Source organism: Pleurodeles waltl, chromosome 10 (genome assembly GCF_031143425.1).
Source record: "Pleurodeles waltl isolate 20211129_DDA chromosome 10, aPleWal1.hap1.20221129, whole genome shotgun sequence".
Lineage (NCBI taxonomy): Eukaryota > Metazoa > Chordata > Amphibia > Caudata > Salamandridae > Pleurodeles > Pleurodeles waltl.
Window position 1 is genome coordinate 7,494,002 of NC_090449.1, and position 21,703 is coordinate 7,515,704.

General features: G+C 49.0%; 1 protein-coding gene across 10 annotated transcripts in view; it reads right to left on the reverse strand.

Moving 5' to 3' along the window:
* HUWE1 (HECT, UBA and WWE domain containing E3 ubiquitin protein ligase 1) overlaps positions 1–21,703 on the reverse strand; it is a 1,403,674-nt gene that overhangs the window by 390,520 nt on the left and 991,451 nt on the right. For all 10 annotated transcript variants that reach the window (XM_069209338.1, XM_069209335.1, XM_069209339.1 and 7 more), the window contains one exon: positions 9,267–9,548. In XM_069209338.1, coding sequence (XP_069065439.1) covers positions 9,267–9,548 — 282 coding nt within the window. The remainder of the gene's footprint in view (positions 1–9,266; positions 9,549–21,703) is intronic.

Genomic DNA, 21,703 nt, shown 5'->3' on the forward strand with positions numbered 1-21,703 from the left:
TTTCTAGTCGTCGTCGAAGCAGGGCAGTCCTCAGAGGATTCAGAGGTCGCTGGTCCCTTTGGAAGGCGTCGCTGGAGCAGAGTTCTTTGGAAGGCAGGAGAGAGGCCGGTGAGTTTCTGGAGCCAAGGCAGTTGTTGTCTTCTGGTCTTCCTCTGCAGGGGTTTTCAGCTGGGCTGTCCTTCTTGTTGTTTGCAGGAATCTAATTTTCTAGGGTTCAGGGTAGCCCTTAAATACTAAATTTAAGGGCGTGTTTAGGTCTGGGGGGTTAGTAGCCAATGGCTACTAGCCCTAAGGGTGGGTACACCCTCTTTGTGCCTCCTCCCAAGGGGAGGGGGTCACAATCCTAACCCTATTGGGGGAATGCTCCATCTGCAAGATGGAGGATTTCTAAAAGTTAGAGTCACCTCAGCTCAGGACACCTTAGGGGCTGTCCTGACTGGCCAGTGACTCCTCCTTGTTATTCTCATTATTTTCTCCGGCCTTGCCGCCAAAAGTGGGGGCCGGGGCCGGAGGGGGCGGGCAACTCCACTAGCTGGAGTGTCCTGCGGTGCTGTGACAAAGGGGTGAGCCTTTGAGGCTCACCGCCAGGTGTTACAGCTCCTGCCTGGGGGAGGTGTTAGCATCTCCACCCAGTGCAGGCTTTGTTACTGGCCTCAGAGTGACAAAGGCACTCTCCCCATGGGGCCAGCAACATGTCTAGTGTGGCAGGCTTCTGGAACTAGTCAGCCTACACAGACAGTCGGTTAAGTTTCAGGGGGCACCTCTAAGGTGCCCTCTGGGGTGTATTTTGCAATAAAATGTACACTGGCATCAGTGTGCATTTATTGGGCTGAGAAGTTTGATACCAAACTTCCCAGTTTTCAGTGTAGCCATTATGGTGCTGTGGAGTTCGTGTAAAACAGACTCCCAGACCATATACTCTTATGGCTACCCTGCACTTACAATGTCTAAGGTTTTGCTTAGACACTGTAGGGGTACAGTGCTCATGCACTGGCACCCTCACCTATGGTATAGTGCACCCTGCCTTAGGGCTGTAAGGCCTGCTAGAGGGGTGTCTTACCTATACTGCATAGGCAGTGAGAGGCTGGCATGGCACCCTGAGGGGAGTGCCATGTCGACTTACTCATTTTGTTCTCACCTGCACACACAGGCTTGTAAGCAGTGTGTCTGTGCTGAGTGAGGGGTCTCTAGGGTGGCATAATACATGCTGCAGCCCTTAGAGACCTTCCCTGGCATCAGGGCCCTTGGTACCAGAGGTACCAGTTACAAGGGACTTATCTGGATGCCAGGGTGTGCCAATTGTGGAAACAATGGTACATTTTAGGTGAAAGAACACAGGTGCTGGGGCCTGGTTAGCAGGGTCCCAGCACACTTCTCAGTCAAGTCAGCATCAGTATCAGGCAAAAAGTGGGGGGTAACTGCAACAGGGAGCCATTTCTTTACAGAGGGCTTACCTGTAAACTGTGCTTGTACTTTATCTCTCCTAGGACTGCATTGTCTTCAGTGATTTTTGCACTGTCTACTTTTGATATTGAAATTATTAATTACCTGAAACCTGTGTTACCTGTGAACTACAAAGTGCATTTGATACTTGAAAGTGAAACATTCTTGGAACTGTACTTACCTGCTACAAAGATCCTTTTGGTTCTAGCAATAAAGTAAAGCATTTTTTTTTATATCTAAACACTGGCCTGGAGTTAGTCATGGAGTGTGTGCCTCATTTCTTAACTGTGTGTACACAACAAATGCTTAGTGTAGGAAGTTGGCTCTGTATGTACTATTTCAAAGTAAGAAATAGCATGCACAGGGTCCAAGGGTTCCCCTTAGAGGTAAGATAGTGGCAAAAAGAGAATTCTAATGCTCTATTTTGTGGTAGTGTGGTCGAGCAGTAGGCTTATCAGAGGGTAGTGTTAAGCATTTGTTGTACACACACAGGCAATAAATGAGGCAATAAATGAGGAACACACACTCAGACAATTCCAGGCCAATAGGTTTTTGTATAGAAAAATGTATTTTGTTAGTTTATTTTGTGAGGTTGAAGGTTCTGTGCTTTGGGCCCGAAACCCCCCCTTCTAAAGTGTGGCTTCCTAAAGGTGCCTCTGCTCTGTGGGGAGTGTCCGTGTCCTTCTTTAGCTTTTCTATAGCTGTATCCACCTCCGGCCCAAACAACTGTTGTCCATTAAAAGGCATATTCAGCACAGCCTGCTGGATCTCTCGTTTAAATCCGGAGGTGCATAGCCATGCGTGTCTCTGAATGGTGACCGCCGTGTTTACTGTTCTGGCGGCTGTGTCCGCTGCGTCTATAGCCGACCTTATTTGGTTGTTGGAGATACTTTGGCCCTCCTCCACCACCAGTTGTGCACGCTTTTGAAACTCTTTGGGTAGATGTTCAATGAAATGTTGCATTTCATCCTAATGAGCCCTATCATATCTTGCCAATAAAGCCTGTGATTTGGCAATGCGCCATTGATTGGCTGCTTGCGCTGCAACCCTTTTCCCTGCTGCATCAAACTTCCTACTTACTTTGTCGGGTGGCGGTGCATCCCCGCGAAGTCTGTGAGTTTGCCCTTTTCCGGGCTGCCCATACTACCACCGAGTCGGGTGTTAGTTGTTGCGTGATGTAGACATGGTCCGTAGGGGGAGGTTTGTATCTTATTGTCCACCCTAGGTGTGATGGCCCTGCCTTTGACGGTCTTGGAACACCTGTTTCGCATGTTTTAACATACCTGGTAACATCGGCAGACTTTGGTATTGGCTATGTGTTGATGGCAGGGTATTGAATAAGAAGTCATCCTCTATAGGTTCAGAATGCAGTGCTACGTTGTGGAAAGTAGCTGCTCCGGAAACCACCTGCATGTAAGCAGTACTATCTTCTGGTGGTGATGGTCTTGCCGGGTAGCAATCGGGACTATTATCGGATACTGGTGCATCGTATAGATCCCATGCATCTGGGTCATCTTGACTCATCCCTGTGTGCGTTGCCGATTGCATCATTGGGGGTGTTGCAATTGGGGACAGTTGCGGTGAGTGCTGTGGCGATGGGAGTTTTTTTTCTTTAGCCACCTTTGCTTTTGGCTCTTTTTCACTTTCCTGGAAAGCCAGTTTCCGTTTCATTTTAATTGGGGGAAGAGTTCTTATTTTCCCTGTGTCCTTCTGTATATGGAGCCTTCTCTGTGTATAGTCTGGCTCTCCCATCTCTAGTTCTTGTCCAAACCTATGGCCTTGTAGTTGTGATGAAAGGCCTTGTTCTTCAGTATAGGAGCTTTGTTTCGGCTCAGAGGCTGGAGGTTTCGGCACCGAAACCTTTTCAGCAGTCTTTTTTGGCTCCAAAGCCACCTTTTTCGGTTTCGGGGTGCCGATATCTCGGTACCGAGTTTGGTCGGAGCCGGTATCTCGGTGCCGAGTATACTCTGTGCCGGTATCTCGACCGGAGTCGGATGTCTTCGGCTCGTGTGTGCCCTTTTTCGGTGCTGATGCTTGGTCACCGTGCTTACTGGTTAAGCCATGGCCTGTCGGCGTCCCCTGGGCTTTCATAATTTTGGAGTGAGTTTTGGCCAGGGCTGTTTTACTCACGGTTTGATGCCTCGCCGGCTGCTCACCCTCGGGCTCGTCATAGTCCGAATCAGGAATGGAGAATGTCTCTTCTTCTTCGACGTCGGGGTGTCCAACCGGCGTCGACGCCACTTGAAGCCTTCGAGTTCTCCGGTCCATTACCGTCTTCTTCGACCGAAATGCCCGACAGGCCTCGCAGGTATCCTCTGTGTTCGGGGGACAAACACAAATTACAGACCAAATGCTGGTCTGTATAAGGATACTTAGCGTGGCATTTGGGGCAGAAGCGGAATGGGGTCCGTTCCATGAGCCTTGAAGACGCATGCGGTCGGGCCGACCAGGCCCCGCCAGGGAGTGGAAGCCCCGAAGGGCTACCGGAGCTCTTCTGTTCTTCGGTGTCGATGTGCTCTTACTAAACCAATACCGAGCGCAAACAATACCTAAAAATTTTCCTATTGTTAACTAACTTTTCCGAACCGAAACACTGAGCGAAGAGGAACACGTCCGAACCCGATGGCAGAAAGAAAACAATCTAAGATGGAGTCGACGCCCATGCGCAATGGAGCCGAAAGGGGAGGAGTCCCTCGATCTCGTGACTCGAAAAGACTTCTTCGAAGAAGAACAACTTGTAACACTCTGAGCCCAACACTAGATGGCAGGATAATGCAGAGCATGTGTATCTGCAGCTACACATGCCATCGAACATATATATACATACATACACACACACATAAGCAATTAGAGATAAGCACAGAAAACCGTTAGGAAACAGTGTAAATCAGATTAGTGACCCTAGGGGGAGCCCAAACCGTATAGTGAAAAAATGGAATGCGAATATGGGACTCCCACCCGGGTAAGTGGAATGAGTAGAGGGGAACTTGGGGTTCTGGGAAACGAGAGTTAAGTACCACAACGCCACCCTGCAACCAGGAAGGAGTAAACCAGTGGATTGCAAGACCCAGAAGAGACTGCAGGACCCCAGCAGTGGATTCCTGTGAAGACCTGTGGAGAGACGGGACCAAGTCCAGAAGGAACAACAGAGTCAAGGGGGCGCAGGAGCCCCTGCGCACCACACTGAAGATGCAGGAGTTTGTTACCGGTGAACACGGGATGGTCAGCAATGCACCCCTGAAGATGGAGTCAAGTTCTTGGAGAATGCAGGTGATGTCCCACGCCGGGTAGAAGAATGCAGACTGGGTTGCGTGTCCAGATTCCTCCAACAAGCCTTGGCAAAGGCAATCTTAGCAGCTGGAGGAAAGTGGAGCTGCCGGGGACCAGCAAGGAGCAAGAGGACTCAATCCAGGAAGGGGTGGGGGAATTTACAGGGGTCCCTTAGCGATCAAGAGAGCCCACTAAAGCCCAGGCAGCACCCACAGGAGTCCCACAGGACGAGGACACAGAAGGTGCAGGAAGGAGCACACGCAGCACTACAAAAGGAGATACGCCGCCGCAGGAGAACCACGCAGAGAGCTGTGCTTCACAGGAAGGAGTGCTGGGGGCAGGAGCTGCACATCGCCTGAAAATCCTTTGGAGATGCAAACAAGCCTGGACTGCTGCAAGAGATGCGGTGCACAGGGGAACTGTCTTGTGTGGGAAGGCAAAGGCTCACCTCCACCCAAGTTGGTCAGCTGGTAAAGACGGCCAAGGGGACCACTCCAGACCACCACCTATGATGCAGGATCACCACAGCTCAGCAGGAGAGGGATCCAATCCGGCAGTCGTCATTGCTGTGGGTGCCTGCAGATGCAGGGGAGTGACTCCTTCACTCCAAGGGAGATTCCTTCTTCCTTTGTGTGTAGGCTGAAGAGTTGCAGTCTTCTGAAGATGCGCGGCTAGAGAAATGTTGCAGAGCTCACAGGAGTCTTGGAAACAATGTTGCAGAAGAGTCTTCCTTGTGGATCTGCAGCTTTGTTGGTTCCTGGGGGGGGAGGTGGGAGGAAAGAAACAGTCACTGTTCCAGTGGCCAGAAGTCAAAGTGGAGGTTGCAGAGGAGTCCTGCTGGAGTCTTGCAAGCCAAATCTGAGGACCCACCCCAGAGAGAAACACTTAATAGCCCTGAAGGGGGACTAGTCGCCTAACCAGGTAAGCACCTATCACGAGGGGGCTCTGACGTCACCTACCTGGCCACTCAGATGCTCCCAGAGTTCCCTGCCAACTTTGCAATCAAGATGGCAGAACCCAGGGACCCTCTGGAGGAGCTCTGGGCACCACCCCTGGGGTGGCAATGGACAGGGGAGTGGTCACTCCCCTTTCCTATGTCCAGTTTCGCACCAGAGCAGGGACTGGAGGTCCCTGAACTGGGTGTGGACTGGTTTATGCACGGAGGGCACCAAATGTGCCCTTCAAAGTAAAACCAGTGGCTTGGAGAGGCTACACCCCTCCCAAGCCAGTCACACCTATTTCAGAGGGGATGGGGGGGGTTAAACTCCCTCTCCCAAAGGAAATCCTTTGTTCTGCCTTCCTGGGCTTGATCAGATCAACCAGCAGGAGGGCAGGAACCTGTCTGAGGGGTGGCAGCAGCTTGGGCTGCCCGGAAAACCCTGTAAGACTGGTGGTAGCAATGCTGGGTGTCCTCTAAGGAGCCCCCAGAGTGCATAGAATCATATAACCAATACTGGCAACAGTATTGGGGTATAATTCTGACATGTTCGATACCAAACATGCCCAGGTTTGGAGTTACCTTTATGTAGCTTGACATAAGTAGTGACTTATGTCCAGTACTCGCATAAAATGGCGTCCCTGCACTCTCAAAGCCCAGGAAAATGGAGCTGGAGTTCGTGGGGGCACCTCTGTTAGTGCAGGGGTGCCCTCACAAACAGGTACTTGCACCCTGGCCTCTGGCCTAGGAGGGCCTGCTATGGGGTGACTTACAGTGACCTGTTAGTGAAAGGGTGCATACAGCTTTTCACGCAGGCTGCAATAGCATGCCTGCTGAACAGTTTGCATAGGCTCTATATGGGTGGCATAATACATGCTGCAGCCAATAGGGATCCCCTGGTGTACCAATGCCCTCAGTACCACGTACTAGGGACTTATATGGGGGCACCAGAGTGCCAAATGTGGGATGAAATACAGAGTTTTGGGAGAGAGAGCATAATCACTGGGGTCCTGGTTAGCAGGATCCCAGTGAACACAGTCAAACACACTGACAGGCAGATAAAGGGGGTAACCATGCCAAGAAAGAGGTTTTTTATTTTATTTTATCTACATATGGTCACTGTCAGAGTTGGGTGCTTGAAAGGCCTGCCTACAGTGATGTACCCTGTTCTCCACCACGGTATCTCCCTCAGTCCCTTCTCTGACAACTAGATACTCCCAACTCCCAGTTGCCTGTGAGCATTGACATAGTAAGCATTGCTGCAGTGGTCTTGTGTAATCTTGCATATGCTATTCGGGGTATCCACAATGCATTTTCCCCACTGTCCTTGACTGACCTTTCTGGTAGAGGTAAAATTTGTTGTTAGTGTCAGGAATGTCTTGGTGATCAATTTTAGCCTTGCCCCTAAAAACGTGTTTTGACTGAGTCTGGTAACGATTTGTCCATGTTTATGGAAAACCCGATCAGTGAAGGGTTTGTACGGCTTTATGTTCTACTGCAAGTATGTGAATAACCTCACTTTCACCAGCCAGTCTAGGTAAGAATAGGTGTGTAGCTCCTGACTCCTTACGTGTGCTGCCACAACTGCAAGGCAATCTGTTTACCCTACACATTTAATTGCAGAAGGTAAGAATCTGAACCAATAATCTACCCTGTCCACAACGAATTGTGCTCGTTCATGGGCAATTGTAGGAAGGCCTTCTTGAGGACTATGGTTGCCACGTAGCCTGTCTTTCTCAGACGCTGAATAACCTACTTAACTGTGACTTTTTATAATTAGTCTGTTCAAGAGCAGGAAGTCTAGAGTTTGAGTTTAGTTTGAGTTTATAGGTTTGTAAAGCGCATAGCTACCCTAAGGCATCCCAGCGCTGAAGTACGTGAGAGTCCAAGGGAGAAAAGAGAAAAGACCAGATTTGGTCAAGGAGTTGACAGCAAAAAGAATAGTTTTTAATTTCTTCCTAAACAGAAGCTCAGAAGCCTTGTGTCGGAGCTCTGAAGGAAGGGAGTTCCATAGCTGAGCGGCTTTCACAGTAAAGGAATTCCTTCCCCAGGATTTCTTAGATCGCGCAGTTAAGTACCTGACGGGAGGTAGATGAGCGCAGAAGTCTAGGAAGAGTGTAGATGGAAAAAGAATGTCTGAGAAAAAAGGGGCACCTCTCATGTAGGGCTTTATAGAGAGGTCCGAGTTTCTTATCTGGGTTTAGCACTAGGAACACCTTGATTTATGTGTCCCCTTGTGACTTCCTCTACTTAGTGTTTATTGAAAAGTCCCTTACCCACTTGGTGCAGCTGCAGCATCTCCTTTTTATTGCAATTTCTTGCTTTTTGTTTCAGGTTTGGTGGGGACCTTTACAGTTCTATGAAATAGCCGTGTCAGATGATGCTTAGTGTCCATTTGTCAGAGGCAACTTTTTCCAACTCTTTTGCGAAACCCTCAGACTTTGCCCAATAAGGTGTTGGGTGTAGGGGTGGGCCTGTGGCAAGTCGCTTCACTAAATGCCCGCCCCTCTCAGAGAAATACCCCTCCTACCAGCCCTCTCTCGAAAGGGGCCTCTTGGAATGCCAAGACATTTTCACTGAGAGATTGCGCTTTGAGAGCTGGGTTGTGGCATGAAAACTGAGTGAGGGGTTGAGATCTCCCCTCTCTCGCAGCTGATCCTGTTCTTGGCATGTTTTCTTCTCTAAGGGTCCCTCTGAATTGAAGCACTCCTGTAGCTTTTTCAGTCTTACTGTTCTTGATTGTTCGCAGGGAATTTTCCACTGCTTACGCCTGTCAGCAGCATATTTAGGACTACCACCTGCACCCCTTGTTTGAAACCAGGGACTCTGAACCATGCATGTCTCCTTAGAGCAGTCTGGTAGATCCATCTCCTGCAGTCATGGATGACTTCAGGCATGAGTTTACAATTGTTACGCCTTTCGGGTGAGCTTGTCTGCCCTGCTCTTCAAATGCTCTAGAGAGGTGTCATATAAGCTCCTACATATCATCCCAACACTGGTGGCCAAACTTAGTAAAAAGGGCATTAGAGTTCACAACGCGCCACTGGACGGACAAGACCTCAATTTTTCACCCTGCCATTTCTCTCTTTTTACTCTTTGTCCGGTGGAGTTCCTGTGACAATGGGGCCATTGGCCCTTCTCCATGTGGTGGCAACAATGATGGTCACATTGCCCTAAGACAGGTCTTTGGTGGAGGAATTCTGTTTTTTTGCCACCCTGATTATGATGTTTGTACAATAATCCATGCAAACTTGATTTTCCTCAACAATCTTCCACGCTCTTGTCCTACTTCCAGACCAAACTTCGTAAAAATAATTTGAAAATGACACCAGGTGAAAGGACTTCTGGGGCAGGTGTCAGTCATCATAGACAGGTAGAAACAAAACGGGGACAGTGGATTAAGACTACAAATACAAATCTGCATCCAATCACTGGATGGCAGAATAACGCACAGCATGAGAACACAGAAAAGACTGATGACGCAAAAATGTTGTTCTCGAAAAATGAGTGCCGGTGGGTTCCACCTGAAATCAATGGTTCAAATTAAGCAATGTTAAAGTGTTATTAGGGAGGGCCAATGCAATAAGAAGCAATTTCAGAGTTTCAAGTTTCTTACTGATGGTGGGAGCTGGGGATAATTCCATCTGCGTGGCCTCAGCCTCGCCGCTTGACGCCCCTGTTCCAGGTTCCTCTTGCTCCACTGGTATCGGAAGCTGTCCAGTATCTTCTATGCCAGATGGGGCCTGCAAACCCAGAGGAAGGTCCCCAAGCTCAGATAAGGGGGGCTGTTGAATCGAATCCTGTGTGATGAGTGGCTGCTGAAGGGGGCTCGTGGGAGTGCAGTCTGCAGAAGGCGGGGCAGTTGGATAGTTCTCAGGCCCTGCAGGTAGAATGTTATCTGAGAGATGACAGAACATGTTATTTACAATGCCAGAGAATATTAGTTGTTCCCAATGCACAACCCCTTTCAAAGGTAAAGACTTGCTCAAACGGTTTCAAATACTGATTTTAATAGCTTGAATGAAAATACAGAAGACTGACAATAACAGGTACTATACTCTGTAGTGTGAAAGTTCCAACAAGTTCAACTAAATGTTCTCTTTTGTTGCCCTCTAGGAAGCATTAGATGAGGTGATTATGGAGGCTAGCAACTAAAGACAGACGTACACTGGGTCAGACTTGGCTAAGAAGCAGGACTGATCTCAGATGCTGACACAGCATGCAATCCTAACCAAATTAACTTTGAATGATGGATTTGAATCAAACACTGTCAGAGCTTTCTGCACAGTCCAACAGCACATGTACCCTGCAAGAGGTTTCATAACTTAAGAAGAGCACCCACTGATGTGTTGCATCAGTGGGAGGGCTGAGGATGGCATGGCCAGGGGTGACCTCTAATCTGCTTGGCGCCGAGAAGAGCACTTGCAAAGGAGGTGGTAAGGTGAAAAGCTTTCCCCAATGCCCAGAAAAATTCATGCCTCACAATACAACTTACTATCTTCACCACAGAGAGAGGTGTTTCATTACACAACTGACTCCTGAGTTGAAAGAGGGCTCCATGTAAAAACACTTACACAGCAGAGGCTGAGCCAATTCACTGCATAATCTCAAACGTGAGGCCAACAATTTTCAAATATAAATCACTAATGTATGCTGTAGGCTCTGTATATACTATCTCAAAGTAAGAGATCATGTGTACAGAGTCCAAGGGTTCCCCTTAGAGGTAAGATAGTGGCAAAAAGAGATAATACTAATGCTCTATTTTGTGGTAGTGTGGTCGAGCAGTAGGCTTATCAAAGGAGTAGTGTTAAGCATTTGTTGTACACACACAGGCAATAAATGAGGAACACACTCAAAGACTTACTCGTGGCCAATATGTTTTATATTGAAAAATACATTTTCTTAATTTATTTTTAGAGCCACAAGTTCAAGATTTGACATAAATACATAAAATGCAAGGTACTCCACATAGGTAAGTTAGGAACTTTGAATCAGAGCAGTAACATACACAGTTTTAGTTAAAATGTGTAAAGAAATGGCTTCCTGTTGCAGTTACCCCCCACTTTTTGCCTGATGCTGACTTGACTGAGAAGTGTGCTGGGACCCTGCTAACCAGGCCCCATCACCCGTGTTCTTTCACCTAAAATGTACCATTGTTTCCACAATTGGCACAACCCTGGCACCCAGGTAAGTCCCTTGTAACTGGTACCCCTGGTACCAAGGGCCCTGATGCCAGGGAAGGTCTCTAAGGGCTGCAGCATGTCTTATGCCACCCTAGGGACCCCTCACTCAGCACAGACACACTGCTTGCCAGCTTGTGTGTGCTGGTGAGAACAAAACGAGTAAGTCGACATGGCACTCCCCTCAGGGTGCCATGCCAACCTCACACTGCCTATGCAGTATAGATAAGTCACCCCTCTAGCAGGCCTTACAGCCCTAAGGCAGGGTGCACTATAGCATAGGTGAGGGCACAAGTGCATGAGCACTGTGCCCCTACAGTGTCTAAGCAATACCTTAGACATTGTAAGTGCAGGGTAGCCATAAGAGTATATGGTCTGGGAGTCTGTTTTACACGAACTCCACAGCACCATAATGGCTACACTGAAAACTGGGAAGTTTGGTATCAAACTTCTCAGCACAATAAATGCACACTGATGCCAGTGTACATTTTATTGTAAAATACACCACAGAGGGCACCTTAGAGGTGCCCCCTGAAACCTTAACCGACTATCTGTGTAGGCTGACTGGTTCCAGCAGCCTGCCACATCCGAGACTTGTTGCTGGCCCCATGGGGAGAGTGCCTTTGTCACTCTGAGGCCAGTAACAAAGCCTGCACTGGGTGGAGATGCTAACACCTCTCCCAGGCAGGAGCTGTCACACCTGGCGGTGAGCCTCAAAGGCTCACCCCTTTGTGCCAGCACCGCAGGACACTCCAGCTAGTGGAGTTGCCCGCCCCCTCCGGCCACGGCCCCCACTTTTGGCGGCAAGGCCGGAGAAAATAATGAGAATAACAAGGAGTCGTCACTGGCCAGTCAGGACAGCCCCTAAGGTGTCCTGAGCTGAAGTGACTAACTTTTAGAAATCCTCCATCTTGCAGATGGAGGATTCCCCAATAGGATTAGGGATGTGACCCCCTCCCCTTGGGAGGAGGCACAAATGGGTGTACCCACCCTCAGGGCTAGTAGCCATTGGCTACTAACCCCCCAGACCTAAACACGCCCTTAAATTTAGTATTTAAGGGCTTCCCTGAACCTAAGAATTTAGATTCCTGCAACTTACCGAAGAAGAAGACTGCTGAGCTGAAAACCCCTGCAGAAGAAGAAAGACACCACCAACTGCTTTGGCCCCAGTCCTACCGGCCTGTCTCATGCCTTCTAAAGAACCCTGCTCCAGCGACGCTTTCTCCAGGACCAGCGACCTCTGAATCCTCAGAGGACTGCCCTGCTTCCAAGAGACCAAGAAACTCCTGAGGACAGCGGCACTGCTCCAAAAGAACTGCAACTTTGTTTCAAGGAGCAGATTTAAAGACCCCTGCAACTCCCCGCAAGAAGCGTGAGACTTGCAACACTGCACCCGGCGACCCCGACTCGACTGGTGGAGAACCAACACCTCAGGGAGGACCCTCCGGCGACTCCGAGTCCGTGAGTAACCAAAGTTGTCCCCCCTGAGCCCCCACAGCGACGCCTGCAGAGGGAATCCCGAGGGCTCCCCCTGACCGCGACTGCCTGAACTCCATTTCCTGACGGCTGGAAAAGCCCCTGCACCCGCAGCCCCCAGCACCTAAAGGAACGGAACTCCTGTGCAGGAGTGACCCCCCAGGAAGCTCTCTCCCTTGCCCAGGTGGTGGCTACCCCGAGGAGCCCCCCCCTTGCCTGCCTGCAACGCTGAAGAGATCCCTTGATTTCTCATTGATTTCCATTGAAAACCCGACGCTTGTTTCTACACTGCATCCGGCCGCCCCAGTGCCGCTGAGGGTGTACTTTTTGTGTGGACTTGTGTCCCCCCCGGTGCCCTACAAAACCCCCCTGGTCTGCCCTCCGAAGACGCGGGTACTTACCTGCTGGCAGACCGGAACCGGGGCACCCCCTTCTCTCCATTATAGCCTATGTGTTTTGGGCACCTCTTTGACCTTTGCACCTGACCGGCCCTGAGCTGCTGGTGTGATAACTTTGGGGTTGCTCTGAACCCCCAACGGTGGGCTACCTTGGACCAAAAACTGAAACCTTTAAGTGACTTACTTACCTGTTAAAACTAACATTACTTTACCTCCCCCAGGAACTGTGAAAATTGCACTAAGTGTCCACTTTTAAAACAGCTTATTGTGTTTTATGTAAAAAGTATACATGCTAATGTAATGATTCAAAGTTCCTAAAGTACTTACCTGCAATACCTTTCAAATGAGATATTACATGTAGAATTTGAACCTGTGGTTCTTAAAATAAAAGATTTTTCTACAACAAAACCTATTGGCTGGATTTGTCTCTGAGTGTGTGTTCCTCATTTATTGCCTGTGTGTATGTACAACAAATGCTTAACACTACTCCTTTGATAAGCCTACTGCTCGACCACACTACCACAAAATAGAGCATTAGAATTATCTCTTTTTGCCACTATCTTACCTCTAAGGGGAACCCTTGGACTCTGTGCATGCTATTTCTTACTTTGAAATAGTGCATACGGAGCCAACTTCCTACAGTGTACTTTCTGTGTGGACTTGTGTCCCCCCCCCGGTGCCCTACAAAACCCCCCTGGTCTGCCCTCCGAAGACGCGGGTACATACCTGCTGGCAGACTGGAACCGGGGCACCCCCTTCTCCACTGAAGCCTATGCATTTTGGGCACCACTTTGACCTCTGCACCTGACCAGCCCTGAGCTGCTGGTATGGTAACTTTGGGGTTGCTCTGAACCCCCAACGGTGGGCTACCTTGGACCCAAACTTGAACCCCGTAGGTGGTTTACTTACCTGCAAAAACTAACAAACTCTTACTCCCCCCAGGAACTGTTGAAAATTGCACTGTCTAGTTTTAAAATAGCTATAAGTGATTTATGTGAAAACTGTATATGCTGTTTTGCTAATTCAAAGTTCCTAAAGTACCTACCTGCAATACCTTTCATTTGAAGTATTACATGTAAATCTTGAACCTGTGGTTCTTAAAATAAACTACGAAAAAATATTTTTCTATACAAAAACCTATTGGCCTGGAATTGTCTTTGAGTGTGTGTTCCTCGTTTATTGCTTGTGTATGTACAACAAATGCTTAACACTACTCCTTTGATAAGCCTACTGCTCGACCACATTACCACAAAATATAGCATTAGAATTATCTCTTTTTGCCACTATCTTACCTCTAAGGGGAACCCTTGGACTCTGTGCATGCTATTCCTTACTTTGAAATAGTGCATACAGAGCCAACTTCCTACAAGGAGGCAATAAGCTATTTTAAAAGTGGACAGTGCAAAAATCAACAGTTCCTGGGGGAGGTAAGTAATGGTTAGTTTGTCAGGTTAGTAAGACGCTTACAAGTTCAAGTTCCTGGGCAAAGGCAGCCCACCGTTAGGTGTTCAAGGCAACCCCAAAGTTACTGCACCAGCAACACAGGGCCGGTCAGGTGCAGAGGTCAAAGGAGGGCCCAAAACACACAGGTGCTTATGAAGAACAGGGGTGCTCCGGTTCAGGTCTGCCTACAGGTAAGTACCTGCATCTTCAGAGGGCAGACCAGGGGGGTTTTGTAGAGCACTGGGGGGAGGGGGAGGGAACACAAGTAGGCACACAAAACACACCCTCAGTGGCACAGGGGCGGCCGGGTGCTGTGTGCAAAGCAGGCGTCGGGTTTTGTATAGAAATCAATGGAGGGATCCCGGGGTCACTCTAGCGGTGCAGGCAGGGCACAGGGGGGCTTCTCAGGCCAGCCACCGTCTGGGCTAGGCAGAGGGTCGCCTGATGGTCACTCCTGCACTGAAGTTCGATTCCTGGGGGCAGCAGGTGCAGTGCTTGGCCCAGGTGTCTGGTTCCTTGTTACAGGCAGTCGCGGTCAGGGGGATCTTCCGGATTCTCTCTGCATGCGTAGCTGTGGGGGTTCAGGGGGTTGTTCTCGGGTTACTCACGAAGTCGCAGTCGCCTGGACGTCCCCCCTGTAGTGTTGGTTCTCTGGAGCTCGAGCCAGGGGCATCGGGTGCAGAGGGTGAAGTCTCACACTTCCGGCTGGAAGAGTGAGTTCTTTAAAAGTTGCTTTCTTGTTGCAAAAATGTTGCTGTGGGTGAACAGTGCCGCTGTTCCAGGGAGTTTCTTGGTCCTTCAGGTTTCAGGGCAGTCCTCTGAGGCTTCAGAGGTCGCTGGTCCCTGTCGGATGCGTCGCTGTTGCAGTTTTCTTCGAGTCAGGAGACAGGCGGGTAGGGCTGGGGCCAAAGCAGTTGTCGGCTCTGTCGTCCCTGCAGGGCTTTCAGGTCAGCAGCAGTCCTTCTTGGTTCAGGAATCTGATTTCCTGGGTTCTCGGGTGCCCCTAAATACTAAATTTAGGGGTGTGTTTAGGTCAGGAGGGCAGTAGCCAATGGCTACTGTCCTGGAGGGTGGCTACACCCTCTTTGTGCCTCCTCTCTGAGGGGAGGGGGGCACATCCCTAATCCTATTGGGGGAATCCTCACAGATCCTTAAAATGGAGAATTTCTAAAGGCAGGGGGTCACCTCAGCTCAGGGCACCTTAGGGGCTGTCCTGACTAGTAGGTGGCGACTCCTTGATTTTCTAATTATCTGCCTTGTTGCCAAAAGTGGGGGCAGTGGCCAGAGGGGTGGGCATCTCCACTAGCTGGGATGTCCTGTGGTGCTGTAACAGGCATGGGCCTTTGAGGCTCACCACCAGGTGTTACAGTTACTGCAGGGGGAGGTGAGGAGCACCTCCACCCAGTACAGGATTTGTTCCCGGCCACAGAGTGACAACGGCACTCTCCCAATGTGGCCAGAACTTCGTCTGGTTGTGGCAGGCTGGCAGAAACTGGTCAGCCTAGCACTGGGAGTCGGACTGGTATTCAGGGGGCATCTCTAAGATGCCCTCTGGTTGTATTTTACAATAAATCCCACACTGGCATCAGTGTGCATTTATTGTGCTGAGAAGTTTGATACCAAACTTCCCAGATTTCAGTGTAGCCATTATGGAACTGTGGAACTCCCAGACCATATATTCTCATGGCTACCCTGCACTTACAATGTCTAAGGTTTTGCTTAGACACTGTAGGGGCACAGTGCTCATGCACATATGCCCTCACCTGTTGTGTAGTGCACCCTGCCTTAGGGCTGTAAGGCCTGCTAAAAGGGTGAATTACCTATGCCACAGGCAGTGTGAGGTTGGCATGGCACCCTGAGGGGGATGCCATGTCGACTTCGTCGTTTTCTCCCCATCAGCACACACAAGCTGTGAGGGAGTGTGCATGTGCTGAGTGAGGGGTCCCCAGGGCGGCATAAGACATGCTGCAGCCCTTAGAGACATTCTCTGGCATCAGGGTCCTTGGTACCAGGGATACAATTTACAAGGGACTTATCTGAGTGGCAGGGCTGTGAAAGCAAAGTTAAAGTTTAGGGAAAGAACACTGGTGCTTGAGACTGGTTAGCAGGGTCCCAGCACACTTTCAATAATAACTCATCAGCAAAAGGCAAAAAGTCAGGGGGTAACCATGCCACGGAGGCATTTCCTTACATATGCCATTTTATGTTATGAGGCTAAAAGAAAAGAACTTTGGTTATTTCAACCTTACTATGTGCACTCTACCCATGGTTAGTTAAGAATATTCAAATTCATCCAGGGGCTCTGTGGTGCAACTGCTCTGCATTGACTGCATCAAAAGCAGTCAACTGTCACTGCTCAAACTCCAAGCTTGAAGGAGGAAGGTGCGCATGTTTAGCACCCTGTCCTGCTGCTGAGACAGAAGATCCTCCGTAAGAGGCAGCCTGATCGGAGGAACAATGCTGAAGCTCAGGAGGTCGGGATACCAAAGAAATATGTGCCCAATCCACGGCCACAAAACAATTGGGGACGGCCGTTCCAGATTTTCTTGAAAACTATAGGCAGGAGGGTTATTGGCAGACAGGTCTGAGCATCACTAAAGACGAAACCTGTCTCCCAGTAAGAGCTGCCTTGGAAAAGCCAGTGTCGGAACTGCTGAAACTGAGCATTCTCAGAGGTGGAGAACAGATTTAACAAAGGTTCTCCCCAATATCGGAGGAGACCTTGCTTCTCCTCCAGAGGGACACATCATTTGTGATGTGCTAGGCACTGACAGCAGAGTTCACCTTCTCTTGCATTCAGAGAGCCCAGGAGGTGTTGAACCACCAGGGAAATGCCCTGAAGCTCCAGCTATGTCCAGAGATGCAGCACCTCGTGACAAAGGGTCCACAATTTCACCCGACCAGTCTGTTGCAGTACCACATGGAAATGGTTTTGGCAGTGAACATCTACACCAGCCTTCACTTGAGAAAAGGAAGAAAGGCATTCAATGGCGTCCGGATCACTGCAGCCCAAGTAAGATGATGTGCAGCCCAAACTCCACCAGAGACCAGAGCCCTCTGATCTCCACCTTTTACTGATGGATAATGAGAGGAAGTGGGGTGCACTTACCAACCCGCATTAGGACCCTAGGTTTTTTTTTTTTCAAACCTTTAGCTCAACCCCAGGAAGCTGAGGCTCTGAGCAGCAAGACTTCCACAAAGGAACACGTGCAAAGCATTTGATCACCACCAAAACAATAGAAGAAATCAATAGACACCAAAGAAATCCGACACCAATTTATTGAAGTAGACTGTAGTTTTATGTATTTTTAGACAACAACAAAAATCCACGAGGATTCTGGACATATAGAATTTAAAAGGCATACTAAATTAAGGTATTTTCACTCAATGAGGAACAAGCATTAAACTCAAAAAAATTAACACTTAGAAACTTTTCACTAAAAAGTTTGGGCTAGTTTTAAATGTGGTCATTTGGAGTCACTTTAGGGGAACACCTCAAGTGGGAAGTCAGTCGGGGGGACCAGCCAGGTCCTCAGAAATAGTTAGATGCAGGTGAAGCAGTCTCTAGTGGATTCCAGACACTTATCCTTTGGAGGGATTCGCTACAGAAGTGGTCCTAATGCAAGGAATGAAGGGGGGTGACGGATACTGAAGATGCTCAAAGGATGCTATAGATGCGGTCCACCAAGGTCTTGCTGTGACTAGTCTTCAGGCCTATTAAGGGGGTGAGGTGGTCCTCGTGACAGTTCGACGTTCTTTTAAGTCTTCTTGGTGTTGGCAGAAGTCCAGTCGCCACTGGACTACCAGTCACCCAGTCTCATGGTCCAATCATTCCTGGGTCAGTAACACTTACTCTGGAGGTGCCAGCTACACTTCGACAACACTCCTAGGTTCAGCAAAAATCTGCTGCAAGTTTATAAGTCAAGTCTTGGTCCCTGGTGTTGCACAGCGGCGGTCAGCAGCGGGTTGAAGACTTATCCTAACAACTTTCCCAACAGCCTTCTCAGCTGTTGTGTGCTTGTGCTGTGGACAGGAAGCCGGCTCACTGATCCCTAGAGTGTCTCTGCGTTGACTGGGCTCTGCAGCAGACTTTTGCAGCAGGACAGAGTAGCCACAGACCACGTCCTTTGCTAGCCACCAGGTTCAGCGGGTGCGTTCCATGCCAGTGCTGCCTCTCTTTGCTGGTTCAGCATTGAAGCAGGGTAGTCCTTCAGTCTTCCTTCCAGTCCATCAAGCTCTGAATTTGGGGTGCCCTACTTATGCTCAGAAAATGCCCTCAAGTCAGGATACATTTGGTATCCAATGGGCTACCAGGTTCCCTCCCACCTGATCACCACTCATTTCCTGCATTGTGTGGTGTCTGGGCATCACAAGATGCACCATTCTACCCACTTCCAATATGGCAGTACCCCTCTGTGGCACTCCCTAGCCCAACCCTGCGGTATGGCTACAAAGGGGGCTACACATACCAGGAAAATCGGTTTGGCAACTGGTTTCCCGTCTCCTGCACCAAGTGCCAGCTTGAGCAACAGAACAGTGCATTTCCTAAGTGTTACCCATTTGCCCTTCAAAGATGGCTTCTCCTCTGATGCTCGCAATTTGGGCCAAAACCCGTGTGGCTTCCTGTAGGAGGAAGGAGACACCCCCTTCCAGAGCAGTCCCCTATTGTATCCTTCCCTGGGAGGTAGCACATCTCCTCAGGAGGGCAGAAGCCCTCTCTGAGACAGGACCTCACATGCAACCAGTTTATGACCACAGGTAACTAAAAGCCACAAAAGGGTAACTTTGCTGAAGTTGCACACTGCATCTTGCTACATTCAACGCCTCGTCAGGGGTAGAAGGTGCTATATAATGAAAATGTCACTTACCCAGTGTACATCTGTTCGTGGCATTAGTCGCTGCAGATTCACATGCTGTGCATAGTCCGCCGTCTGGTGTTGGGTCGGAGTGTTACAAGTTGTTTTTCTTCGAAGAAGTCTTTTCGAGTCACGAGACCGAGGGACTCCTCCTCCTTTGTTTCCATTGCGCATGGGCGTCGACTCCATCTTCGATTGTTTTCCCCGCAGAGGGTGAGGTAGGAGTTGTGTATGTTAGTAATAGTGCCCATGCAATGGAATGAATAAGTATGTACAAAATAAAGTTTAAGTAATATATTTACAAATGTTGAAGATTACTTCCAAACGGCTACAGGCTCCCGGGGAGGCGGGTGGGCACATGTGAATCTGCAGCGACTAATGCCACGAACAGATGTACACTGGGTAAGTGACATTTTCTGTTCGATGGCATGTGTAGCTGCAGATACACATGCTGTGCATAGACTAGTAAGCAGTTATCTCCCCAAAAGCGGTGGCTCAGCCTGTAGGAGTGGAAGTAGTTTGAAATAAAGTTCTTAGTACGGCTTGACCTACTGTGGCTTGTTGTGCGGATAGCACGTCTACACAGTAGTGCTTAGTAAATGTGTGAGGCGTAGACCATGTGGCTGCCTTACATATTTCGTTCATTGGGATATTTCCTAGGAAGGCCATGGTAGCGCCTTTCTTTCTGGTTGAGTGTGCCTTTGGTGTAATGGGCAGCTCTCTCTTTGGTTTAAGGTAGCAGGTTTGGATACACTTAACTATCCATCTGGCTATACCCTGTTTTGATATTGGGTTTCCTGTATGAGGTTTTTGAAATGCAATAAACAGTTGTTTTGTTTTCCTAATTAGTTTTGTTCTGTCAATGTAGTACATTAGTGCTCTTCTGATGTCTAATGTATGTAGTGCCCTTTCAGCTACTGAGTCTGGCTGTGGAAAGAACACTGGTAGTTCTACTGTTTGATTTAAGTGGAACGGTGAAACAACTTTTGGTAAAAATTTAGGATTAGTTCTTAGAACTACCTTATTTTTGTGTATTTGAATAAAAGGTTCCTGTATAGTAAACGCTTGAATTTCGCTTACTCTTCTTAGAGATGTAATGGCAACGAGAAATGCAACCTTCCACGTTAAGAATTTCATTTCGCACGAATGCATGGGTTCGAAAGGTGGACCCATGAGTCTTGTTAAGACGATGTTGAGGTTCCATGAAGTAACAGGTGGTGTTCTTGGTGGTATAATTCTTTTTAGGCCTTCCATAAACGCTTTATTGACAGGTATCCTAAATAGTGAAGTTGAATGGGTAATCTGCAGGTATGCAGAAATTGCAGCGAGGTGTATGTGTAGGAAGTTGGCTCTGTATGTGCTATTTCAAAGTAAGGAATAGCATGCACAGAGTCCAAGGGTTCCCCTTAGAGGTAAAATAGTGGTAAAAATAGATAATACTAATGCTCTATTTTGTGGTAGTGTGGTCGAGCAGTAGGCTTATCCAAGGAGTAGTGTTAAGCATTTGTTGTACATACACATAGACAATAAATGAGGTACACACAGTCAGAGACAAATCCAACCAATAGGTTTTGTTATAGAAAAATCTCTTTTCTTAGTTTATTTTAAGAACCACAGGTTCAAATTTAACATGTAATATCTTGTTTGAAAGGTATTGCAGGTAAGTACATTAGGAACTTTGAATCATTTCAAGTGCATGTATACTTTTCAAGTTATTCACAAATAGCTATTTTAAAAGTGGACACTGCAATTTTCACAGTTCCTGGGGGAGGTAAGTTTTTGTTAGTTTTACCAGGTAAGTAAGACACTTACAGGGTTCAGTTCTTGGTCCAAGGTAGCCCACCGTTGGGGGTTCAGAGCAACCCCAAAGTTACCACACCAGCAGCTCAGGGCCGGTCAGGTGCAGAGTTCAAAGTGGTGCCCAAAACGCATAGGCTTCAATGGAGAGAAGGGGTGCCCCGGTTCCAGTCTGCCAGCAGGTAAGTACCCGCGTCTTCGGAGGGCAGACCAGGGGGGTTTTGTAGGGCACCGGGGGGGACACAAGCCCACACAGAAATTTCACCCTCAGCGGCGCGGGGGCGGCCGGGTGCAGTGTTAGAACAAGCGTCGGGTTTGCAATGGAAGTCAATGAGAGATCAAGGGATCTCTTCAGCGCTGCAGGCAGGCAAGGGGGGGCTTCCTCGGGGAAACCTCCACTTGGGCAAGGGAGAGGGACTCCTGGGGGTCACTTCTGCAGTGAAAGTCCGGTCCTTCAGGTCCTGGGGGCTGTGGGTGCAGGGTCTGTTCCAGGCGTCGGGACTTAGGTTTCAGAGAGTCGCAGTCAGGGGAAGCCTCGGGATTCCCTCTGCAGGCGGCGCTGTGGGGGCTCAGGGGGGACAGGTTTTGGTACTCACAGTCGTAGAGTAGTCCGGGGGTCCTCCCTGAGGTGTTGGTTCTCCACCAGCCGAGTCGGGGTCGCCGGGTGCAGTGTTGCAAGTCTCACGCTTCTTGCGGGGAGATTGCAGGGTTCTTTAAAGCTGCTCCTTTGGATAAAGTTGCAGTCTTTTTGGAGCAGGTCCGCTGTCCTCTGGAGTTTCTTGTCGTCGTCGAAGCAGGGCAGTCCTCAGAGGATTCAGAGGTCGCTGGTCCCTTTGGAAGGCGTCACTGGAGCAGAGTTCTTTGGAAGGCAGGAGACAGGCCGGTGAGTTTCTGGAGCCAAGG